Genomic DNA, 22,456 nt, shown 5'->3' with positions numbered 1-22,456 from the left:
CAATTTAAGGATGAGATACAATTTTATAACTTGGCCAGTACTGTTTATGGAAATTACAGTGGGGATTGTAACACAGGTGCTACATGTAAAGAACTCACAGTAGTGGAGGCATATGCTTTTCATTTTTTTGCTGGTACCGGGGTTTTCAAGTCCGTTGTCCTATTATAATTGCGCATGCACTAAAAACCTACTAACCAAAGGGCCATTCGCTGGTGATAAAGGAGTCACAACAACACAGTGAGTAATAGTTTTACCACATTTACACTCATTCATCATAATAGGGCACACACAGTTACCTGATCTCACTTGAATCTGCGATTTCTTTTGCACTGCTAAGCGCATGCACCAAAATACATAGGACAATGGACTTGAAAACCCCGGTATAACAGAGGCAGATCTGGGGGAGGGGGGTGTCCCCCTTCACTTTTAGGACTTTACTTTATATGATCACTGATAATACAAATACTCATAAACACACCTTATAAACATGAATTTATGTTAAAGTTTATGCAACAAGGACCTGGATCATTATGGGAGGTGTACAAGATCAAGATACTCTAATAGAGCAGTCACCTAACACTACTCTAATAGAACATTCACTGGAAGCATATAGTTGGTTCTTTTATAGAATTTTCCAAATCTGTCTGCACCTATACATACAGTGAAGTGCACTGGTCTGTTTAAAGACTTGATTTATTTACTCGTGTAGTTATTATGTATGGCAATACTTAATTCAATCTCGTATCATTCAAATTTCAAAATTTTCCACTTTCAACATTATTATTCTAAATTGTTGTGCAATTGTGAGAGGGTGCATCATGTGCTTGGTTGTCTGTACCTACTTAAACTTTTCCATTAACAAAATGCTTCAGAGAGCCATACCTATAATCTAAAAGCAGTATATAAAATATCTACAGGCAGATATATGAATTTTATGTGGAAATGTCTCCAAATTGCAGTATTTTAGCATCCATGCCCCCCAGACCCCCAGTTCTAGCATGCTTCACATGCTGGGAGGTGTGCTTCACACATCTCCACCCAAGAGATTAGTACCTTGAGTTAGCCCTCCCCCCCCCCCCCCCTTTATAATTCCTACATCCGCCCCCTGTATAGCTCACTACTATGAGTCTTGATGTTTTACCCATTTATACAATCACAGTGCTAGTGCAATTTCTAATGAATAGTATTTGCATTACGTGCACACAGGAAAAAGCCAGATTATTATAATAAGACTGTTGCACATGTACAAGAATATACCTTCAGCTATTGGCTCTCCAATCTGCAAGTCACTATCACTGATCATACAGGTGCCAAGTTTACTCTCAAGGTCTGGCAATATACTTCCAATAACTACTGCTGTAAGAAAAGAACACTTAGTATTAACAAAGATTAAGACACATGATGGTGTGTTGTATGGCCAATAAAGCTGGCACACTACACCAATGTGTATACAAAATTATTAACAGGAAAAAACAAACAGGTATTTATACTTAGCTCTATATTCCTTATCATGATTTTTTCTTATGGCTAAATCTTAAATTGCAAATCGGTGTGTACAGAGTTAGAGGATTAAACAAGATACTGGCAGTATGTGCATTTGCTATATCATCCTATAATTGTACAAAAAGTGTATGAACTAGAATACTGGTATAGCTACATTAAATGTTTCCCTATAGAGAGTTCAGCTACATTACCAGGGGCGTAGGAAGCATGGGTGCACAAGCACCCATAAATATTTCTAACCAGAATCAAAATCAATAAGGATCTTAACTTTCCAACTTGTCAGTGATCCATCTGCATTGATCTGCAGAACCCATAGACTTAATTAAGGTGTGGTACAAGTGCATTAAATGATAGAATACATTACAAAAGGATTGAGATATTCTAATAGAACAGTCATATACCCCAATAAAATAACACTATTATAAGCAATCATTTATCTGTTTATCAGTTAATATCTCTATTCTAAACATAATTGCTGATTCCACCCTTCAGTACCATTTTTAATGTGACTAGAAATTCTTTGGAGATGAAAATCAACTTGATCTTATTAGAAGTAGGGCACCCATAAGTTAAATATTTTCCTACGCGCCTGATTACCAGTAGAGAGTTCAGCTATGTACACAACAGGTCTCCCTGTAGAAAGTTCAGTCACCCAGCCATGAGTTCAGCAACTATGCAAGTCACCCAGCAATATAGCTCAGTGGCTAAAAAAAACTATTTTTTACAACTAGCCCAAACCTCAGACCGGGGGGGGGGGGGGGGGGGGGGTAGTAGTATTATAAATAAAATTTTCTTTGTGTTTGAATTACATGTATTTTGTGTTCTATATTGTCACAAAATGTCAGTGAAGGGAATGATTGAAAAGATTTCAGCGGGTATGAGAGAGCATATTTACCTAGTTGAAACACAATTGTGGCAAGATTCAATCTGGAAGCAATTTGAAATGACCTGGAACTAGGAAATAGCAAACAAACTTACAGTGATGTACAAGCCAATTTTTCAGATCAAAACATTTATCAATAGTGGACTGTGAAAATGACCATGCGTATCTCTAAGTTGCAATTTTAGTGGACCAATAGTGGAAAATTTTTGAAAATGGCAATCTCAAGACTGGATCTTGAGGCACTTTTAGTCAAATCCCTGTATACATGCACAGCACATGTATGTAATTTTTGACTTTATTCTTTTCTGTGGTGCAGCTTGCTATTTAGTCTGACTTTTACAACTAGCCAAATCACCATTTACAACTAGCCAAAAGTCATTTACAACTAGCTTTTTGGCCACAACTAGCCCCTTTTTTTAGCCCCTGAATTATAGCTACTCACTCACTAGGGACTGCAGGTACATTAAAAGTCTCCCTGTAAGAAAACTGACTTTCTGGGTGTTTAATACAGTCTGTTGAAGGTCTGCAGTCTTAGTTTTGCATGAAACTTTACTGTAATGTGGTTACTTACATATGGTGCTTACTGGTTTAAGCAGTAAACCAATAATGTATTACTTACCATCATAATTAATGTCAACTTTTTCTTCATGAGCCTCCTGTTGATCTTGCATTGATTCATCATAATGAGGATTTGTCTTTAAATGGTTCATTAGTACCACTAACCTATGAAATGATTGTGTCAAAGAAGTGCAAGTCTTCTTCCATGCAAACTGAAGTATTAGCAAAATATTGTTAAGAATACCAAAAGCCATTGTGATATTGTTAAAAACCAATCTTTAACATGCATTGACTGATAAATTACTTACAGTGATTAGCATTAACTTACTTGTCATTCACATCATCTCGTCTACGTACTTTTTTAACAATACATAAAACTACCACTACAGTGATAAGTACAAATGTTCCTGTCCCAATGAATGTGACAATGATGACAACAATTACATTTCCTCCATCAGAATTAGCCGATGAATCAGTAGTAGACGTTGCAGTAACAGTAATGGATACTGTGGGAGCAGTAGAGGAGGATGCTACTGTGGTAGAAATGGAGCTCATGTCAGTAGTAGATTCTATAGCAAGAATAAATTCTGTGATATCGGTATATACTGTATCAACTGCAATAAAGGTGCTGTATGCAAAAACAAGAGGGATGGCTCCAGGGGAGTTTCTGAGGCTTCCGGAAATCGGTCTTGTTCAGATCAAGATACTCAAATAGAGCAGTAAATCACTCTAATAAAGCAGTCACAGTATTCAGAGCATCAGTGTAGCAAGCTATGTAGCTGTAAATAAGGATTTTTATGTACTTAATCAGTGATATTAATATATACATAGTTGGTGGAGGGCAGTTATTCTCAGCAGGCAGTTACCTTTTTGTGGTCTTAACCAAATGTTTAGCTATGCTCTTAATCAGATACCAGTCACCAAAACATCCTGGAGCCGCCTTTGACAGAACAGTAAAGTAGTAATTACTATCACTGAGTGAAACTATACAAGTTATGAGCAAGTCTCTGATTGACATTAACTAGATCATAACTGTATTAAAGCAACTACAATATACAGTTCATAGATGATAGGACAAATACTGTAATATCATTATTCAAGAAGGCAACCTGTCATCAATATGCAACTCACATTGCTATCAAATTGATCTCTGTTAAAGTTAACTTATTGTGACATTTTAAAGCAATTTTAGAGCATACTAATCAATGCAATTTGGATATTATGGAGATCAACATATTCTAGAAAAGTGGAGTTAACTAGTTAAATATTTTAATTTAAAAATGAAGTAGGCATCTATGCAATAAAAAGTAGTGAAAAAAGAGATGAATGATGGTGTTACAGCATAGTGCGGTGGGAAAGTGCCAACTTTGGCACATTAGCTATATATAAGAATTATTTTGTTTAATGCCAAAGTAGGAACTTCCTACCAACTATGTTGTAATATCATCATTCATCTCTTTTTTACTATTTTGTATTGAATGGATCCCTACTTCATTTTTAAATTAACATAATTGTTTTAAAATGCAACTTTGTTTAGTTTTTTTTGTTGTAGTATAGCTAGCTATGTTGTATCTTGTGACTGTTCTATTTTTAGAATATCACACACAACTGCTGTATTAGAGTAGTGACTGTTGTATTAGAGTATCGCAAATCAATCAAAGGGTGTGCAGTTAGCTATACCAATAAGGGGTGAGGTCATCTTGCTTACTGTTACATAAAATCCATCCCCAAAACACCTTCGCTGTAAAAAAGGCACGTCCAAGAAACTACCAGTACCTGGAACCCTATGTAAAAAACCACTCAGAAAAGTGACTGGTAACTTAAAGAGCTGATATCTGGAGCGGCCAAGAATACAACTAAGTACAATTACTAAAGTTTTAATCCATGTAACAACACCTGGCTGTAAAGCAGATGCATGTACAATTATACATGAAAGTACCTGGCAACTGAACAACTGATATCTGAAGCGGCCAAGAATGAATGTTGATTATTATGCAACTAATTTAAAATTTAAACATGAACCTTTATCATTCAGCTGTGTTCTATATTCACTCTTGCTGCATCCTTAAGTAATTTCTTTTAATTCTATAATTGGCTGGTAATTTGGCCGCCTTTTTTACTGGTAGTTCCTTGGACACGCCTTTTTTTACAGCGAAGGTGTTTTTGGGATGGATATCACTCATTTTTGTCAGTGATAGACTCTACAAATTGGTAAAAAAGGTAACTTTTAGATGATATTTGAAAATGAGCAATTAAAATTAATGCAGAATATTATCTTGGAGAGTCAAAGATGCACCTGTCATCTTGTATGACAGTGTTATAAAAAGCCATACATACTAATGACTGTTTCATAATACCGTTCAGAAGTATGACTTTACAGTGTAGTATGACTGTTCTATTAAAGTAAATCTATCTTTACTACATGTGACAATTACTGTTTGAATACCCCATATCTGTGCATGGTAAATGCTTCAGACACCTTATGCTCAAAAGTAAACTTCCAAGTTCCTAATTAGTTCACAGTTGCTATATATACAGCCACATATTATCAAGAGTCCTTAATAAGAGTACATTACGGACTCTTAATTGTTATTATCATAATATTACAACCGTTTTTTTGTACTGTGTTCACAGCTTCAGGATTGGAACAGCAGAGAAAGGAATGGGGCACTCAATCATCAAGACTCGGGGAGATGGAATAGCATTGCCATGGACAATGCTGGTACTAATTCCTCAAGGGCGTCACAGTGCAGTATGGATGCAACCAGTGTATAAGACCAGAGCCTCGACCATCACCTTTTGACTGAATTTTTATACTTGATGAAGCAATTAAAACTAAAAAGTTGTAGTACTTACACTTTCCTCAGGGAGCATACTCCCAGACTCCCTGCCTGTTCAGCAGAATAATAGGATTGAGCATTACCAGGGCCGGAGGAAGCGGTCTGGCCAGTCAGACCATAGCCTGGCTACTTTTTCAGCATTAATTTTAAATATATATATATCCGAGTCGCTTATAGGCACTGGCCAATTATGCTGGCGTGTTTTTGGGAATGATAGATGCCTAAAGCATCATGCAAGCATTGTGATATAATGCCAATAGAATATTTTACAACATGATTCTGTTAAATCCTTCCTGTGACAATCGGTTATGGAAAAGATCGAAACACTCTAATACAACAGTCATCCTAATAGTGCACTCAGATGCTTACTGATTTATTAGTTAAACGCTTTATGAAGCTAACAAATATGAAATATAAATAGCTTTGCATGGAAGCATACATAATTGAATGAATATTTGAACACTGCAGCATAGCATGCATGATAAGGTAAGCATATAGTTTAGTGCCTACCTAGCTATTCACTGAGTTGTGATTTCATCGCATTAAATTAGTTATATAGCTATCAGTTTCAAATGTCAGACTCATGCTGCATGCATATCAAGACACACGGTAGTGTGTCGTGCGGCCCAAGAAGCCGGCGCAACCCCGTGAGTATATTGACAGGAAGAAACAAAACGCAATTTTCGCACCTCCGTAGCTCTGTGCTGCCTTGATGAAACAAGACAAATTTTGCTGTGTAGATTTCCTCCAACTTCAGTACTCCACATTCCAAATTTGAGCGAAATCGCTTCAGGCATTCCTGAGATATGCGACTTCAAAAATTGGCTTAGTTTCTTCGTTTTTTTTCTTCTTATTTTTCTTCCTCTTTTCGCACACTTACAAAAACTGCTATAAAACGCGAACGCGTTATCCGATTGCCTTGAAATTTGGCACACAGAAGGGGGGTATAAATGCGCATCTCGGTACCAACTTTGGCTGGAATACCATAAACAGGCAAAGAGTTATGAGCGATTATGCACGAAAAATAACACCAATATGTTGTCACGCCTACAGGGTAAACCGCGTATGGGAAGAAGCTGAAAATCGGTGGGTGAATAGGTTAACTATTGAACCTAAAACCTATTGTGGTTTGAAAGAAATCGAGCTAAAAACCAGGAAGATACAGCGAAAAAATCAACAGTGTGTAACAATTACGCAATCGAGATTAGCTAATTTTTATTATTTTATTTTATTATTATTATTATTATTACTAGGACCGGGTCACACATAACCAAGTAAGTTTGTTAACATATAAAACAACTTGTATTTGCTTTGTCTAACTGTGATGTATAATAAGTATTGTAGGACCTCCATTATCCGAACATCTGTTTCAGTTCAACATTAAAAGCTTCCAGTTAAGTGAATTTGTTCAAATAAATGAAGCCCATTTGTTTATATAGAGTTATGTTCAACTACTCTAATAAAACATACAAATGCTCTAATAGAATGTTCATGTAATGGAAAATACTCTAATAGGTTGCACATCAGTGCAGTGGTCCCTTTAATGTTCGGCCATCGATACCCAAATGTTTTGTTATTCAAACAGAAGTGACTGTTCTATTAGAGTATTTTGTTTCAGAGTGTACACTGTATGTTCTATTAGAGTATTTCAATGGAATTCTGTGTATAAATCAATCGGTTTTAACTTCCCATTATTTAATGAATTTAAATAATAGAAGGACCACTGTACAGATAACAAGGGGAAAGCCATGTGCACAGTGTACATACACAAAATACATGGTAATATTATAAAGTTGATGTCACCAGTACCAATACAAAGACACTGAAAGCTCAGTACAACTTCGTAACAATGTTAAAGTATGTTATCAAAATTATAGGGAAACAGATGGATCAACCAACACAGAGAAAAACTATCATAAAAAGATTGGGAGTTATCCATCACTTAATTTTATCATATGTGCACACAACAGTCGCACATTGTAAGCTAATAATGGATATTATAGCAATTTATTAAACAGTGGATCCTCAATAATCTGAACAGCACTGTTCTTAAGTTGATAAAAGTAGTAAAATTGTTCAGATTATAAACTATATGCATGTGACCGAATTTGACAAAGCAAGGCTTCCACACACATCCAATTTTCTGACTTTAACCAGCTGTAATTTGACTACTCAGCAAGCTATTGGCTTCAACTTTTCACATAGTCCTTCCATAGCATAGTACAATACCAGGTCAAACTTTGAGACTAATGGCTTACTGCTACATCACGTTATGGTACTTCAAAGTCATAAAAGTGGATGTGTGTGGAAGCCTTGTTTTGTAAAATTCGGTCACATATACAGAACCCTATTCAAATACTGTAATAGAACAAACACTTGTTCTCAAAATACCCTAATAGAACAGTCATTTCTACTGTTGGGATTAGATTACAGGAGTTTGGGTTAGCGAGGATCTATACTGTCCACATACATTATAAGCTATATGCCAATAGTTTATATGATAGAATCTTAGTATGCACACTACCAACATGGCTACCCACTCCCAAAATGACTAGCTCAATACATTTACATTAGCACTGCTATTGTAGCCATCAGTACTCCAATATAATTGTAAAGTGATAGGTTTATTTGCTATGGTAGCTATAAGCCATGTTCATACACAAATTAATTTCATTCTACGAAGTGTACAGAAAAGTGTATCTACAATAGATTGGTCTTAACCAGTAGTCACACATTCAAACTGCTGCAAGGTATGGTGAAAGTGATCTTTAAATAAGATGCTCAAAGCTATACTATCATTCTCTGACATGTGTGCCTATATGTACCAAATGGACAGTACTGATATGTCTAGGAAAGCTGTATACATGAAACACGAACAAGTAATATTTATAAGAAAAACTGCTTGTATCAGTGATTTTACGCACAAACTAACAAATTCACTCTAATTATAAGACGCTGCTTGTATTCATTTATCAATTAGAGTATTACAGTCTGCATGAATCTTATGTTTGATACTGTCTGTGAGCTTACATGGAGCCAAGCCCATGGCCACTAGCAAGAGTTCATAATATATAAAGAGAGGAGAGTATCCTACTTCAGTATATAACCTGTGCATATGCATATCTCGAAGCGATGATGCAATACCTATAGTCACTTTTAATGTGTTAGTTGGTCAGGTATCTACTCAGCATTAAGTTTCAATAACCCTTGTAGTTTGCAATAAGCAGTCCACTGATGACATTGTCAACACTGTATGTGTAACTTGATATGACATCCTAAAGAAATCAAAGGTTTACTGTATTACTTCGAGATACACACCCTGTACATGATAACGATAAGTGGGTGTGGCTCACAAAAAATAGATTGTATATAGCAGGACTAAGTTAAAACACTTCAACGTGAACTAATTGATCCATCGCACACATGATCCAATCCAGATATTTGATTGCGCATCGGATGATCTAACCCTATGAAAGGGATCAGTGGACAGCTCACTGTGACTGAACACTAAATCTACAAGGCAGACATTTCAGCACAACAAACATTCAGGATACAAATTCATCCTTCTGTCAGCCTACAACATCTGCAACAGTGTAGAGCCAATTTACCAGTAAATTTAATAAAAATTAAATAGTGTGTATTTTGCCAAATTGACAACTGCAAATTGCCTAAATATTATTTTGTTGTTACACAGCATTTACACACGCTTTGAGGTTATGCTATGACATTATCACTTGTCAGCAGAAGTCTACCAAGTAAGTGGGCAAAAGACAATACCAGTTAATCAGTTTTTCCATACCGGTTCACAACACTATTACACAGAAAACAAGCGTCAACTCTGTGCTCGGTGTACACAATTAATAATATTATATGGTCAACTTATATAAAGCTAATGTCCCCAATACCATGTATGACACTGAATAGGACCATTATCAACCCCATCTGCTTTGTTCTCAGTAAAACCTAGTAACAATACTACAGTACGCTATAAAAATTATAGCATTACAGATGGACCGGCCAACACAACACAGAGTAACATTAGTAAAGAAAGACTGAATGATATCCACTACTTAATTTTACTGAATGTACATACAGTAATCACATATGTGACCATCTCAGTGAAAACCTGTCTAGTTCGCACAATCTCCAAATATTTTTTTTTTATTTCTCAGCATTATCTGCATTGTCCAAGAAATGGTTCACCAAAGTTTCAGCCTTCTGTGGTGAGTAGTTTTGGAATTACAGTGCTAGAAAGTAGGAAGAACAAGGAAATCAATTTGTACGGTGACTAAACTAAAAATAAACTACAGGCGCTTGCATTCGCAGTCATACCCTGTAACTTCCATTTGGATTAGTCTACAAAGTTGAAATTTGGCTTACAATGTTCACCATGGATTGGCAGACCAACTAAGGTATAGTTTTTGCCTTGCATTCACCTGTGCATAAGGGTATGAAGGTGGTTTTGTTAAAAAAAAAAAACAGCAATAACTTTGTTTATGTCTACTGCTCTGTAAACAAACTCACGTGACACACAAACCATTGGAAGATTCTAAAACAAAGATGGTGCATAGTTTAATTGATTTGAATCTTCCTTCTTTGAGTACTGGCCCGATAAAAACTTGCATATTTTTTTCTTGTAGCATGTGTAATTTTACAGATTATTTTAAAATTTCTATTTTCTAAATACTCATGCTTTTGCAAACTAGACAGGTATTCGCTGAGACGGTCACATATCGTAAGTCATCATACATACGTACTGTACACAGACATACATTACAAGCGATATGTAACAACAGACATTTAACTAGAACATAATTATATTAGTATCCTATAGCATACTGTATGTATGCGATATATAGACTATTGTTATGCGAGTAGTTAGCAACAAGTTTATAGTTGTTTGCGAGTGAATCTTTGGGTTTGTTTTGGGACATGAACAGGCAGCACTGCTATAAGACAGAATCTTAGTACAAACTCCACTAACACTGTTACCATCCACAAATTGAATAGCTCATTACATCTACATTTGCACTGCTATTGTAGTCATTATTTCTCAGTGTTAACAATATTGGTTTGAATGCTATAGTAGCTATAAGCCATGCTATCTACAATAGATTTGTCTTGACCAGCAGTCGCACATCTAGTGCTGCAAGCATATATGGTAAAAGCAAATGTTCAAAGTATATTATTTATCTTATGACATATGTGTCTGCATCATTAGTGTACAACATGCACAGTACTGATATGTCTACAGAAGCTGCATACACATGAAACACAAACAAGTCTTATAAGAACGACTGCTCTATATGAAAAACTATTCTTGGTGCCCCTTACTCGATCCTGAGCACAGTAAACAGAGTCTTTTATCATAAAAATTTTGTTTTGCTACCTTTTTAATAGCTAAACAATGCTTGTACAGTAGCTACAAATAGTAAGTCTCCACTTATGGACTAGTCACTAAATAACAGACCACACAGCGTAGTATCAGTGATTTGACAGTAGTACAAACTTGTAAATTTGGTCCAATAATAAGACTTTTCCCCTACTGACTATTGGCTAAAATCTCGTAAGTGTATTCTAATGCTTTTGTGCATTTTAATACTCAAATGGAATACCCTAAAAACTACTTGCAGTAAAGTAATAGTTGGAGTACATTACATAGAACTAACTTCCAAGTAAGAAAACATCGTTGCTTCCACCAATAATAGTGCTTTCCCTCATAGGAGACAAGGAGTCAAGCGCCTGGTTTAACGCGTAGGCGGCGCAGCGCATTTGAATTGGTTGCTATGAGCTACAAACCGGCCTTACTAGTTTCTGGGCACGCAAATAGGTTTTATGAGTGGTAACTAACGAGTTACTGGTTGTCAGGCAAAAAGGATGGCATTATATGGAAAACTGTATTCAATAACGAAGGCACGGAAGAAAAAATCCCTTTTTATTTTTCCTGTTTTACTACCGTTTAACACAATCCCGGTGAGCATTTGTGTGTGTGCTAAGTAGTTTCGCTGTACATTAATTAATTAATTATTTATTTAATTAATTAATTATTTATGACGTCACTTATTATTATTATTATTACTTGGTTATGTAATTATGCTTGCCACGCCTACCAGATAAACCACTTGGGGTAATGCTTTGAAAATCGCTGTACAGATGGAGTTATCATCTTAGAAAGGCTCTTCAATGGTGTAGAAGAATCAGACTTAAAGCCACGGAGTTATAACACGAAATCCAACTTGGTGTAGCAAGTGCAAGATCGAGATACTCTAATAGAGCAGTCATCCTAATAGAGCAGTCACCCTGAACAGAATTCAAGAGATCAGTTAGAAATAAGTAACCTGTATAGAGATCAGCTACAAACAAATCACCCTGTAGAGAGTTCAGCTACAAACAATTCACCCTGTTCAGACATCAGTTAGAAGAAGTTTTCTTGTAGAGAGTTCAGTTACAAACAAATCACCCTGTTGAAAGATCAGCTAGAAGATGTCACCTTGTAGATAGTTCAGTTACAAAGAAACCACCATGTAGAGAATTCAGCTACAAACTAGTGACCCTGTAGATACATCCGCTAGAAGAAGTTACCTTGTAGAGAGTTCAGATACAAAGAAACCATTCTGTAAAGAGCTCAGCTGCAAACAAATCACCTATACAGAATTCAGCTACAAACAAATCACCCTGTAGAGAGATCAGCTAGAAGAAGTTACCTTGTAAATAGTTCAGCTACAAACAAATCATTCTGTCGAGAGATCAGCTAGAAGAAGTTACCTTGTAGATCGTTCAGCTACAAACAATTCACCCTGTAAAGAGATCAGCTAGAAGAAGTTACCTTGTAGAGAGTTCAGCTACAAAGAAACCATCATGTAGAGAATTCAGCCGCAAAAAAATCATGTATAGAGAGTTCAGCTACAAACAAATCTCCCTGTAGAGAGATCAGCTAAAAGAAGTTTCCTTGTAGAGAGTTCTGCTACAAACAAATCACCCTGTAGAAAGATCAGCTAGAAGAAATCACCTTGTAGAGAGTTCAGCTTCAAAGAAACAATCATGTGAGAGTTCAGGTACAAACAAATTGTCCTGTAGAGAGATCAGCTAGAAGAAGTTACCTTGTAGAGAGTTCAGCTACAAACAAATCACCTTGTAGAAAGATCAGCTAGAAGAAGTTACCTTGTAGATAGTTCAGGTACAAACAAATCACCCTGTAGAAAGATCAGCTATAGAAGAAATCACCTTGTAGAGAGTTCAGCTACAAAGAAACTATCATGTAGAGAGTTCAACTACAAACAAATCACCCTGTAGAAAGATCAGCTATAGAAGAAATCACCTTGTAGAGAGTTCAGCTACAAAGAAACCATCATGTAGAGAGTTCAGCTACAAACAAATCGGCCTGTAGAGAGATCAGCTAGAAGAAATTTCCTTGTAGAGAGTTCAGCTACAAAGAAACCATCATGTAGAGAGCTCAGCTGCAAACAAATCACCTGTAGAGAGTTAAGCTACAAACAAATCTCCCTGTAGAGAGATCAGCTAGAAGAAGTCACCTTGCAGGGAGTTCAGTTACAAAGAAATAAACCATGTAGAGAGTTCAGCTGCAAACAAATCACCTGTAGAGAGTTCAGCTAGAAACAAGTCACGCTGTAGAGAGATCAGCTAGAAACAAGTCACCTTGTAGAGAGTTCAGCTAGAAGAAGTCACATTGTAGAGCTACAAAGAAACTACCATGTAGAGTTCAGCTGCAAACAAATCACCCTGTAGAGAACTCAGCTACAAACAAATCGCCCTGTAGAAAGATTAGCTAGAAGAAGTTACCTTATAGGGAATTCAGCTATGAACAGATCACCCTGTAGAGAGTTCAGCTACAAACAAATCACCCTGTAGAGAGTTCAGTTACAAAGAAACCACCATGTAGAGAGTTCAGCTGCAAAAAAAATCAATCACTCTGTTGAGAGTTCAGCTAGAAGAAGTCACCTTGTAGAGAGTTAAGGTGCAAATAAATCACCCTGTAGAGAATTCAGCTACAAACAAATCACCCTGTAGAAAGATCAGCTAGAAGAAGTTACCTTGTAGAGAGTTCAGCTACAAAGAAACCACCATGTAGAGAGTTCACCTACAAATAAATCACCTGTAGAGAGTTCAGCTAGAAACAAGTCACCCTGTAGAGAGATCAGCTAAAAACAAGTCACCCTGTAGAGAGTTCAGCTAGAAGAAGTCACATTGTAGAGAGTTCAGCTACAAAGAAACTACCACGTAGAGAGTTCAGCTGCAAACAAATCATCCTGTAGAAAGTTCAGCTAGAAGAAGTCGCCTTTTAGAGAGTTCAGCTACAAAGCAACCACCATGTAAAGAGTTCAGCTGCAAAAAACTCAATCACCTTGTAGAAAGATCGGCTAGAAGAAGTTACCTTGTAGAGAGTTCAGCTACAAAGAAACCACCATGTAGAGAGTTCAGCTGCAAACAAATCACCTGTAGAGAGTTCAGCTAGAAACAAGTCACCCTGTAGAGAGATCAGCTAAAAACAAGTCACCCTGTAGAGAGTTCAGCTAGAAGAAGTCACATTGTAGAGAGTTCAGCTACAAAGAAACTACCACGTAGAGAGTTCAGCTGCAAACAAATCATCCTGTAGAAAGTTCAGCTAGAAGAAGTCGCCTTTTAGAGAGTTCAGCTACAAAGCAACCACCATGTAAAGAGTTCAGCTGCAAAAAACTCAATCACCTTGTAGAAAGATCGGCTAGAAGAAGTTACCTTGTAGAGAGTTCAGCTACAAAGAAACCACCATGTAGAGAGTTCAGCTGCAAACAAATCACCTGTAGAGAGTTCAGCTAGAAACAAGTCACCCTGTAGAGAGTTCAGCTAGAAGAAGTCACATTGTAGAGAGTTCAGCTACAATGAAACTCCCACGTAGAGAGTTCAGCTGCAAACAAATCACCCTGTAGAGAACTCAGCTACAAACAAATACGCAGTGTAAAAAGATCAGCTAGAAGAAGTTACCTTGTAGAGAGTTCAGCTACAACGAAACCACCATGTAGAGAGTTCAGCTACAAACAAATCACCTGTAGAGAGTTCAGCTAGAAACAAGTCACCCTGTAGAGAGATCAGCTAGAAGCAAGTCACTGTGTAGAGAGTTCAGCTACAAAGAAACCACCATTTAGAGAGTTCAGCTGCAAACAAATCACCTAGTAGAAGGTTCAGCTATGAACAGATCACCCTGTTGAGAGTTCAGTTAGAAACAAGGAATCCTGTAGAGAGATCACCTAGAAGTATCGCCTTGTAGAGAGTTCAGCTACAAACAAATCACCCTGTAGAGAGATCAGCTAGAAGAAGTCACCTTGTAGAGAGTTCAGCTATAAAGAAACCACCATGTAGACAATTCAGCTGCAAACAAACACCCTGTAGAGAACTCAGCTACAAACAAATCGCCCTGTAGAAAGATCAGCTAGAAGAAGTTACCTTGTAGGGATTTCAGCTACAAACAAATCACCCTGTAGAGAGTTCAGCTACAAAGAAACCATTCTGTAAAGAGCTCAGCTGCAAACAAATCACTTGTACAGAATTCAGCTACAAACAAATCACCCTGTAGAGAGATCAGCTAGAAGAAATTACCTTGTAGATAGTTCAGCTACAAACAAATCACCCTGTAGAAAGATCAGTTAGAAGAAGTTACCTTGTAGAGAGTTCAGCTACAAAGAAACCACCATGTAGAGAGTACAACTGCAAAGAAATCACCCTGTAGAAAATTCTGCCAGAAACAAATTGCCCTGTGGAAAGATCAGTTAGAAGAAGTTACCTTTTAGAGAGTTCAGCTACAAAGAAGCCATTCTGTAAAGAGCTCAGCTGCAAACAAATCACCTATACAGAATTCAGCTACAAACACATCACCCTGTAGAGAGATCAGCTAGAAGAAGTTACCTTGTAGATCATTCAGCTACAAACAATTCACCCTGTAGAGACAGCAATTAGAAGAAGTCACCTTGTAGAGTGTTCAGTTACAAAGAAACCACCATGGAGATTTCTGTAATCAATATATGTGACCGGATTTGCGAAAAGGGGTCTTCCACAAACATCCAATTCCATAAACGTTGGAGACCATAACTCAGTGTTCAAGTAACATATTAACCTGAAAATTTCACCATGTATTCAGCTATATATAGTGGTGCTCACCACTGCCCAAATTTCAAGGCAATAGCTCTTTCCAATCTGAAGTTATCAATTGTCAAAGTTGGCAAATTGGATGTGTGTGGAAGACCCCTTTTCGCAAATCCGGTCACATATGTATTATACAGCATATATAATTTGTACATTTACTGATAAAATATTTAAAATATATCTACCTCATCTTTTCTTCTTCCTGTAGTAAAGAAAAAAACATAGGTTAAAAAAGTCCCAAAGCTGGCCATAGGCCAGCTTTGGGGTATACAAATACAAAAAGAAATGAAATCTAATCCAAAACAGCCAAGCTATAAAAAGTGTGCGGCCCTCAGAAAGGCTATGGTGAAAAAAGATGTGAAATCCAAGGTGGCGGCCAAGAAATGGCTGTGATGGTAGGTTAATGGTAAAAATTTTAATAATGACAATTTAGGTAAATTTTGTGAAGCGGCACAAAAATTCACCTGAATTGTCGTTATTAAAATTTTTACCATTAACCTACCATCACAGCCATTTCTTGGTAGCCACCTTGGATTTCACATTTTTTTTCACCATAGCCTTTCTGAGGGCCGCACACTTTTTTTACAGCTTGGCTGTTTTGGATTAGATAGCTATAACAAAAGGGAACAACACTGAATTTATATGTGTTACAACTGTATTATAATGTAAGAAATTGACATGAACACATGACATGCATGCAGTGAGTTTAACACAAGTGTTATTTGCTAGGGAATTTACAGCTGAAAATAGTCTCATATTTAATCTCAGAGCATGTAATTTTGAAAATTTTCCTCAAGGAGCATACCCCCAGACCCCCCCCCCCCCAGCATTCACACAAGTGCTCAGCATTTCATAGTGCCTACCCCCATGGCCTGACCACTTTAGAATTGCTTCCTCTGGCCCTGCTTACTACCACTTTCACCTTTACTCAGCAGGTGCTCTGGATGCATCAGCAACATGATATACAATAGCTGTAGGTAATGCTAGTTAATGCCCCTAGGCAGAGCTATAGGGGTGGGAATTTTGCCCTTCCATCACAGTACTGTCAGTAGTTCTTCTCGTAGTTCTTTGCCCGGCCATCATCAACTGCTGTCAAAACATTAGTCTTCTCCCCCAGACCCTTCCTCAAGCACGCTTATCACACAAAAATAATTTAATTAGTTTAGCAGTGCACAAATAATTCTTGACAGCTTATACTATATTAAGTACACGTACCGCATTGTTGAACCATGACATACCACCAGAATCCAGCGACAACTATCACATGATCTATTTAGGGGAAATCTCGTGGAAAGTCCCTGATCACCTCAAGTGGACACACGTGATACGCGGTTTTAAATTGTCTATCAGAAACTCGCTCCTCGTGAGAAACTACAATGTTTGAGCAACGCTTAAAGAAAGAAGTAAGAGTCTAGAATACTGAAGTACTCAATGATTATATGTCGGTATTGGAGGCTAACAAAACGAGGAGTGAAGTTCGCCCCAGTGTGTAAAGTGCCACATCGCCCGCAATCGCCACAAACTGATTAACTGTGAGGGTTTTGGGCTCGGTTTTTGGACCTGTGCAGAGCTGAGAACTTCTAATGCTACTAAGACTAAGTAGCAGCAAATGCTGGTATTACCTCATGGCGAGATTGTCGACAAGGTGTACAGACCAACTGCCACCTGCCACTTACATCATCAGAAGTCCAGGAACTTTGGTGGCTGCAGATTGAAGAAGTAACTAGCAAATGTAACGTGAATAATGTTTGTATGTACTCATTCACACTGCACACTGGTCTAAATGACAGAATTGATGTACAGTGAAACCTGTCTAATCAGGTCTCTGTGTAGTCTGTTAAATCCCCAAATGTGTCGTTTGTGTAGAAAGTGACAGATTTTTTAGGTGTAATAGCTATATGTATTAAATGCCCACCTTTCAGTTTTTACAGGTATCTGGTCATAGTATGTGGCTCACCCACTAGCAGTAGCAGTTGGATATGGTCATGGTACATGACAAACTTGTGACCAGGCAGAAACTGAGTGTGATGAATTTCAGGTTAGTTTATATTAGTGTTGCACCGATATGAGATTTTGCTGATATTCCGATAACTGATATTTAGGCACCGGCCAATTATGCCAGTATAATGTAAAGCATAATAGGTGACCAAAAGCATCAAGCATAATGCCAGCATAATAGGGACGATGTTTGAAAAATTAATTAAATGTGCAATACGCTCGCCTGAAAGAAAGCAAATATTCACTGCCAATAGTATTATTAGTGCATTTTATAATTAAAAACACGTAATATAACTTATTAAACCGTTTCTTTGTTGGTGATTCACATTTTGCAGAAATAAGATCGAGATACTCTAATAGAGCATTCACTTACTCTAATAGAGCAGTCAGGAAGGCTGATATACTCTAATAAAACAGTCAGTTCTACAGCATAATATTGATTTTGAAAGCATAATTTTGAGCATAATAGGCTTAATTTTTGAGCAATGCTCAAAAGCATAATCGGTAAAATTTTGGGCATAATAGGCCGGTGCCTACTGATATTGAATAATGTTTTCAAGCCAATAAATGTAGCTGATCCGATATATAGCAGATCATATCTATTTTGTAGCAATTTTTACTAGAAATCTGATTGTGAAGGACCAATTTAGCTTGTTTGTAGCAGCAGTATTTCTACAACAACAGCTAACAGTATGCTTAAGCAGTAGAACAACATTTGTGATGCAAGAAATGCAACTAAATGCATTTGTAGACATCATTTGGTGTACATGATCATGTATTTTTAAATAATACACATATCTGTATCTGCTGCTTTTTTCAGTATGGTGCCGATTCGATACCGATATACAAAAAAACAAGCCGATAAATGGTTTTTCTGGTAACCGATCCAATTATCAGTGCAACACTAGTTTATATATAGAGGAATTGTACCACCTATTGTGTTCCTTTTGTAGTTCAAGTATACATGGACTGTAGTGACATATCAAGGGTGTTGTGAATTTCCAGGTCAGTCTACATACTGAGGAATGTATAGTTTATTATCTCAGGTATGTTTTCTGAATTTCCAGGATCAGACGTACATACTGTTGTGGTGCAGCCAAACTTTAATACCCCGGTCAGTTTACATGTGGTGCATAGTGATATTTTCCAGTACCCAGGTTTTAGGCATATTGTATTTAATACCCACTTGTTGGTTTTTGTAGGCCATCTGGTTGTAGCAGTTCAGCCAGTAGCAGTTTGATGTGGTCTTGCGTAACTTGGAACCATACAGGAACTCAGATCAAAGAGAGTGTCATAAATTCAAGTTAGTTAACATACAGAGGAATTGTGTTGTTGCAATTCTCCCTCATCTGGATACCCATTATCCAGACACCTCTATTATCCAGACACCTCCATTTCAGAAACCTCTATTATCTGGGCACCTCCATTGTCTGCACAGCCTAAATTATTCATGTGGCTTGTAGTTTATTGACCATAATGAAGTTTGCAGTTGAAAGCTGTTTGATGGCTTGTTTATTCTACTAATGATAACTACCACTTGGTTGCTAGGTGATAATGTATTTTTACAGCTAGGGGAGGGACCATGAATGCTCTGTAGTGACTTTAATTCTGCACACTAAACTGCATGGCACTAACTGATAGCAATAACTTTACTTCGCTTTAGTACAGTTCCTTTCTGATACAGTAGTATGTACAGGACTGCCCAGATAAGAGAGGTTCCATTGTACTCAGATTGTAGGTGCATTGTATTTGATGCCTGCTTGTCACTCTGTAGTTAAGTCATGAGGATCCACCAGCCTGGTATGTTAATTTTTTGTACTTTCTCTTTTTACTCAGTGCCTGCTTGTTAGGGGACTGGTCTCTTGTGTCGTCAGATATCAAGCAAGTTCATTTGGTGCTGAAGGTTAACGAAAACGATTAGATCAAGGATTAGATCAACATTGACACACACTGATTCACCGTGTCGATGCAATGGGTATTTTAGACATATGTGTAAGCAGTGCCAATTCACCGAGACCCGTTAGGTGAAACTTCTAGTAGCTCAAATTCCAGTATTATCTCGTGGCAGGATTGTTGACAAGGTGTACAAACCGAATACTAAATAACCGTGGCTCTGTTATCATTTGTGATCTCAGATATTTCCAGATTATACTGTTGTGGTGGGACCAAAGTAATATCAGGGTCAACAATGAGATTCATCTGGCCTGGTAAGATCTTAGCATTATTGTTTATGATCTCTTGATTTTCCAGGATGAGGCATACAGTTGTGATAGGAATAAACTAATTCATAGGTTATGTGACTATCGCATTTTATAATCAGAATTTTACTGTTAATATCACAAACACTTAATGTGATGTATTTTGTTATGTAACATGTAAATTAAGTGACATGCATGATGAAAGCCACAATGAGAGTGGTTAGGGTGGGTAATGCTATGTAGCTAAGAGCTCTACCAGAAGCTTGACAAGCAGACAAGCGAGTTGACAAGTCACAAATGTTAAACAAGTTCAATACACCATGTGTGGTATGGCACAAGAAATATGCTTGAAACACCTTCTCTAGTGACTGTACATTCTTCATGCTTTCACACCTTATTTATAAGACATCTGCCAATTATCAACTCTCGCATGAGGCGTGGCACTAAATGGAGTTTAAAAGATTTCCGCTTAAAACGCCTTCCCTAGGGAACTTACGGTTCTGCACACTTTCACAACTTGTTTATCAGACAATAGGGCTTGTGTCCACATCGTGTCTTTAAAAGTCATTGTAGGAATTAGAGGTTTGATCGAAGAAAATACGCGTATGGACAAACCAGAATTAGATAATGTCAGTGCTATACGGACTATACAAACACGGCTATGTTGACTGATATAACGTGACAGTAAGTGTAACATAAGGTAGAGAAATAAAGTTAAATATGTGTAAATACGCCTATTTTTATATTTTTGCGAGGTCGCAAGACAATAATGATAATGATGACGACTCTTAAAGATTTTTTTTACACGTAACGCAATACAAATCTATTGAGAGATGTTGCATAATCCAGGGCTAATATTGCAAAACTGTCCTTACACGTAAATAACTCACAGTAGGGGCCGTGTGTCTTTTAATTGGGTGTGCGCTTCGTAGTTTCTTGGCCACCGCGACTCACTACTGTGAGTCTTGATAGCTAGAATGTTAAGAGGTCTGCATGGTCTCCATACTCAGCAGTGTAGCAAGCTACTTAGCTACGTATGTGTAGTTATAATATGGAGATACAGTTAGTGGAGGGCAACTATCATCATATTGTTAGCAGGTACGTAGTTACCTTTTTTGGTCTTAGACTTCACAGCTAGGTTAAAAAGTGTGGAATCTCCCTTTAAAAGTCTGTATCCACCCCTGGAACTGGATACAATCATGAATTTGCAGATATCTAGTTAGTATACCACTTATAGTAGTACCAGGATTGAAGCTCTTCTGAAATCCACTTCTGTGGCATCTAAATATGCTGCTGAAAGAAAGTATTGATATGGAAAATAACGCCTCAATATGGTTTTGTTGGATGAAGAAGAAGATAAGCAGCCTGATTAAAGATAAAAGAAAAGACAAGGACCTACACTTGTCGGAACCCCAAAAGGCACATCCCCCTGACTGGTGAGTGTGTTATTATGGTGTAAAATGGTGGCTGTGCACTGCTTCGCTTGGTCTCTAGCCTTGGGACTGTGGTCAGGCAGTCAGGCAGTCAAGAAGTGAGATTAAGGCCACTCCAAATGAGACTGTAGTTTCGCCTGCATCATGGGCACCCGCATTACATCTAATTATTGTCATTATTTTTCATGTTGCTTTGCTAAAAAGCACAATGAAATCTAAGAAATGAATGGTTCTGGTAGTTGCTAGTGTGCAAAGAAACCATTTTGATGACTTTGAAATCCTCTAAAGATTAAGATACTCTAATAGAGCAGTCACATCTTTATTATACAACCAAGTACTAAAGATAATACGAAATGCGGTTAAAATTATGTCATAAATAAATAATAAATAATGTTCTCGAAAACTACGAGGTCTAGAGACATGACTTAACCGTGGATAGATTCGCTTGTGAACGAAGGCACAAGTGTATAATCGTTTCACCAGTTTGTGCTGATGACTTGACCATGCGTGTAATTCTATATAATGCCCAGTACCATACCCTTGCTTAATTACAGATTGTGCGAAGGAGAAGATTAGTGATGTCCGTGTAGTGACAGCGGAGAGCCAGAGGCCACTTTACACGTAAACAAGAAGATTACAAGTAAGTTTTTATGTTGAACGTCTCAAGTCTCCATGCTAGCTGCCAGTGGATTCATTCACAAGAATATGTAATTAAACAATACAAGAAAACATTAAAAAATATATACCATGCATGCACACTCTTTACAATACAGTTACATATAAAATACAAGCAAACAATCTTGTCGTGTGCAGCTGGCATGGCGAACTTCCTTTGTGTTGGTGTCAGGCAATTCAATACGTGCTTAATCTTTATTGCCTTCACCTGGCTTAGCTACTACTAGGCTCGGG

The 22,456-nt window shown here is 37.4% G+C and overlaps 1 protein-coding gene and 1 long non-coding RNA gene across 4 annotated transcripts in view; one reads left to right on the top strand and one right to left on the bottom strand.

The window, feature by feature from the left end:
* The window catches only part of LOC136254694 (uncharacterized), an 86,496-nt gene that overhangs the window by 15,842 nt on the left and 48,198 nt on the right, over positions 1-22,456 (bottom strand). For 2 of the 3 annotated variants that reach the window (XM_066047422.1, XM_066047424.1), the window contains exons 11-13: positions 3,273-3,513; positions 3,006-3,109; positions 1,258-1,356 (exon numbers count right to left, since the gene is read on the bottom strand). In XM_066047422.1, coding sequence (XP_065903494.1) covers positions 1,258-1,356; positions 3,006-3,109; positions 3,273-3,513 — 444 coding nt within the window. The remainder of the gene's footprint in view (positions 1-1,257; positions 1,357-3,005; positions 3,110-3,272; positions 3,514-22,456) is intronic. The other variant, XM_066047423.1, reaches the window with a different exon arrangement.
* On the top strand, positions 18,991-20,316 carry LOC136254510 (uncharacterized). Its single transcript, XR_010700526.1, has 3 exons — positions 18,991-19,030; positions 19,119-19,219; positions 19,753-20,316. It is a non-coding gene; the product is annotated as an uncharacterized lncRNA (long non-coding RNA).

This window comes from Dysidea avara, chromosome 4 (genome assembly GCF_963678975.1).
Source record: "Dysidea avara chromosome 4, odDysAvar1.4, whole genome shotgun sequence".
Taxonomy (NCBI): domain Eukaryota; kingdom Metazoa; phylum Porifera; class Demospongiae; order Dictyoceratida; family Dysideidae; genus Dysidea; species Dysidea avara.
Note: the sequence above shows the minus strand (reverse complement) of the source record. Positions and strands in the feature narration are given on the sequence as shown.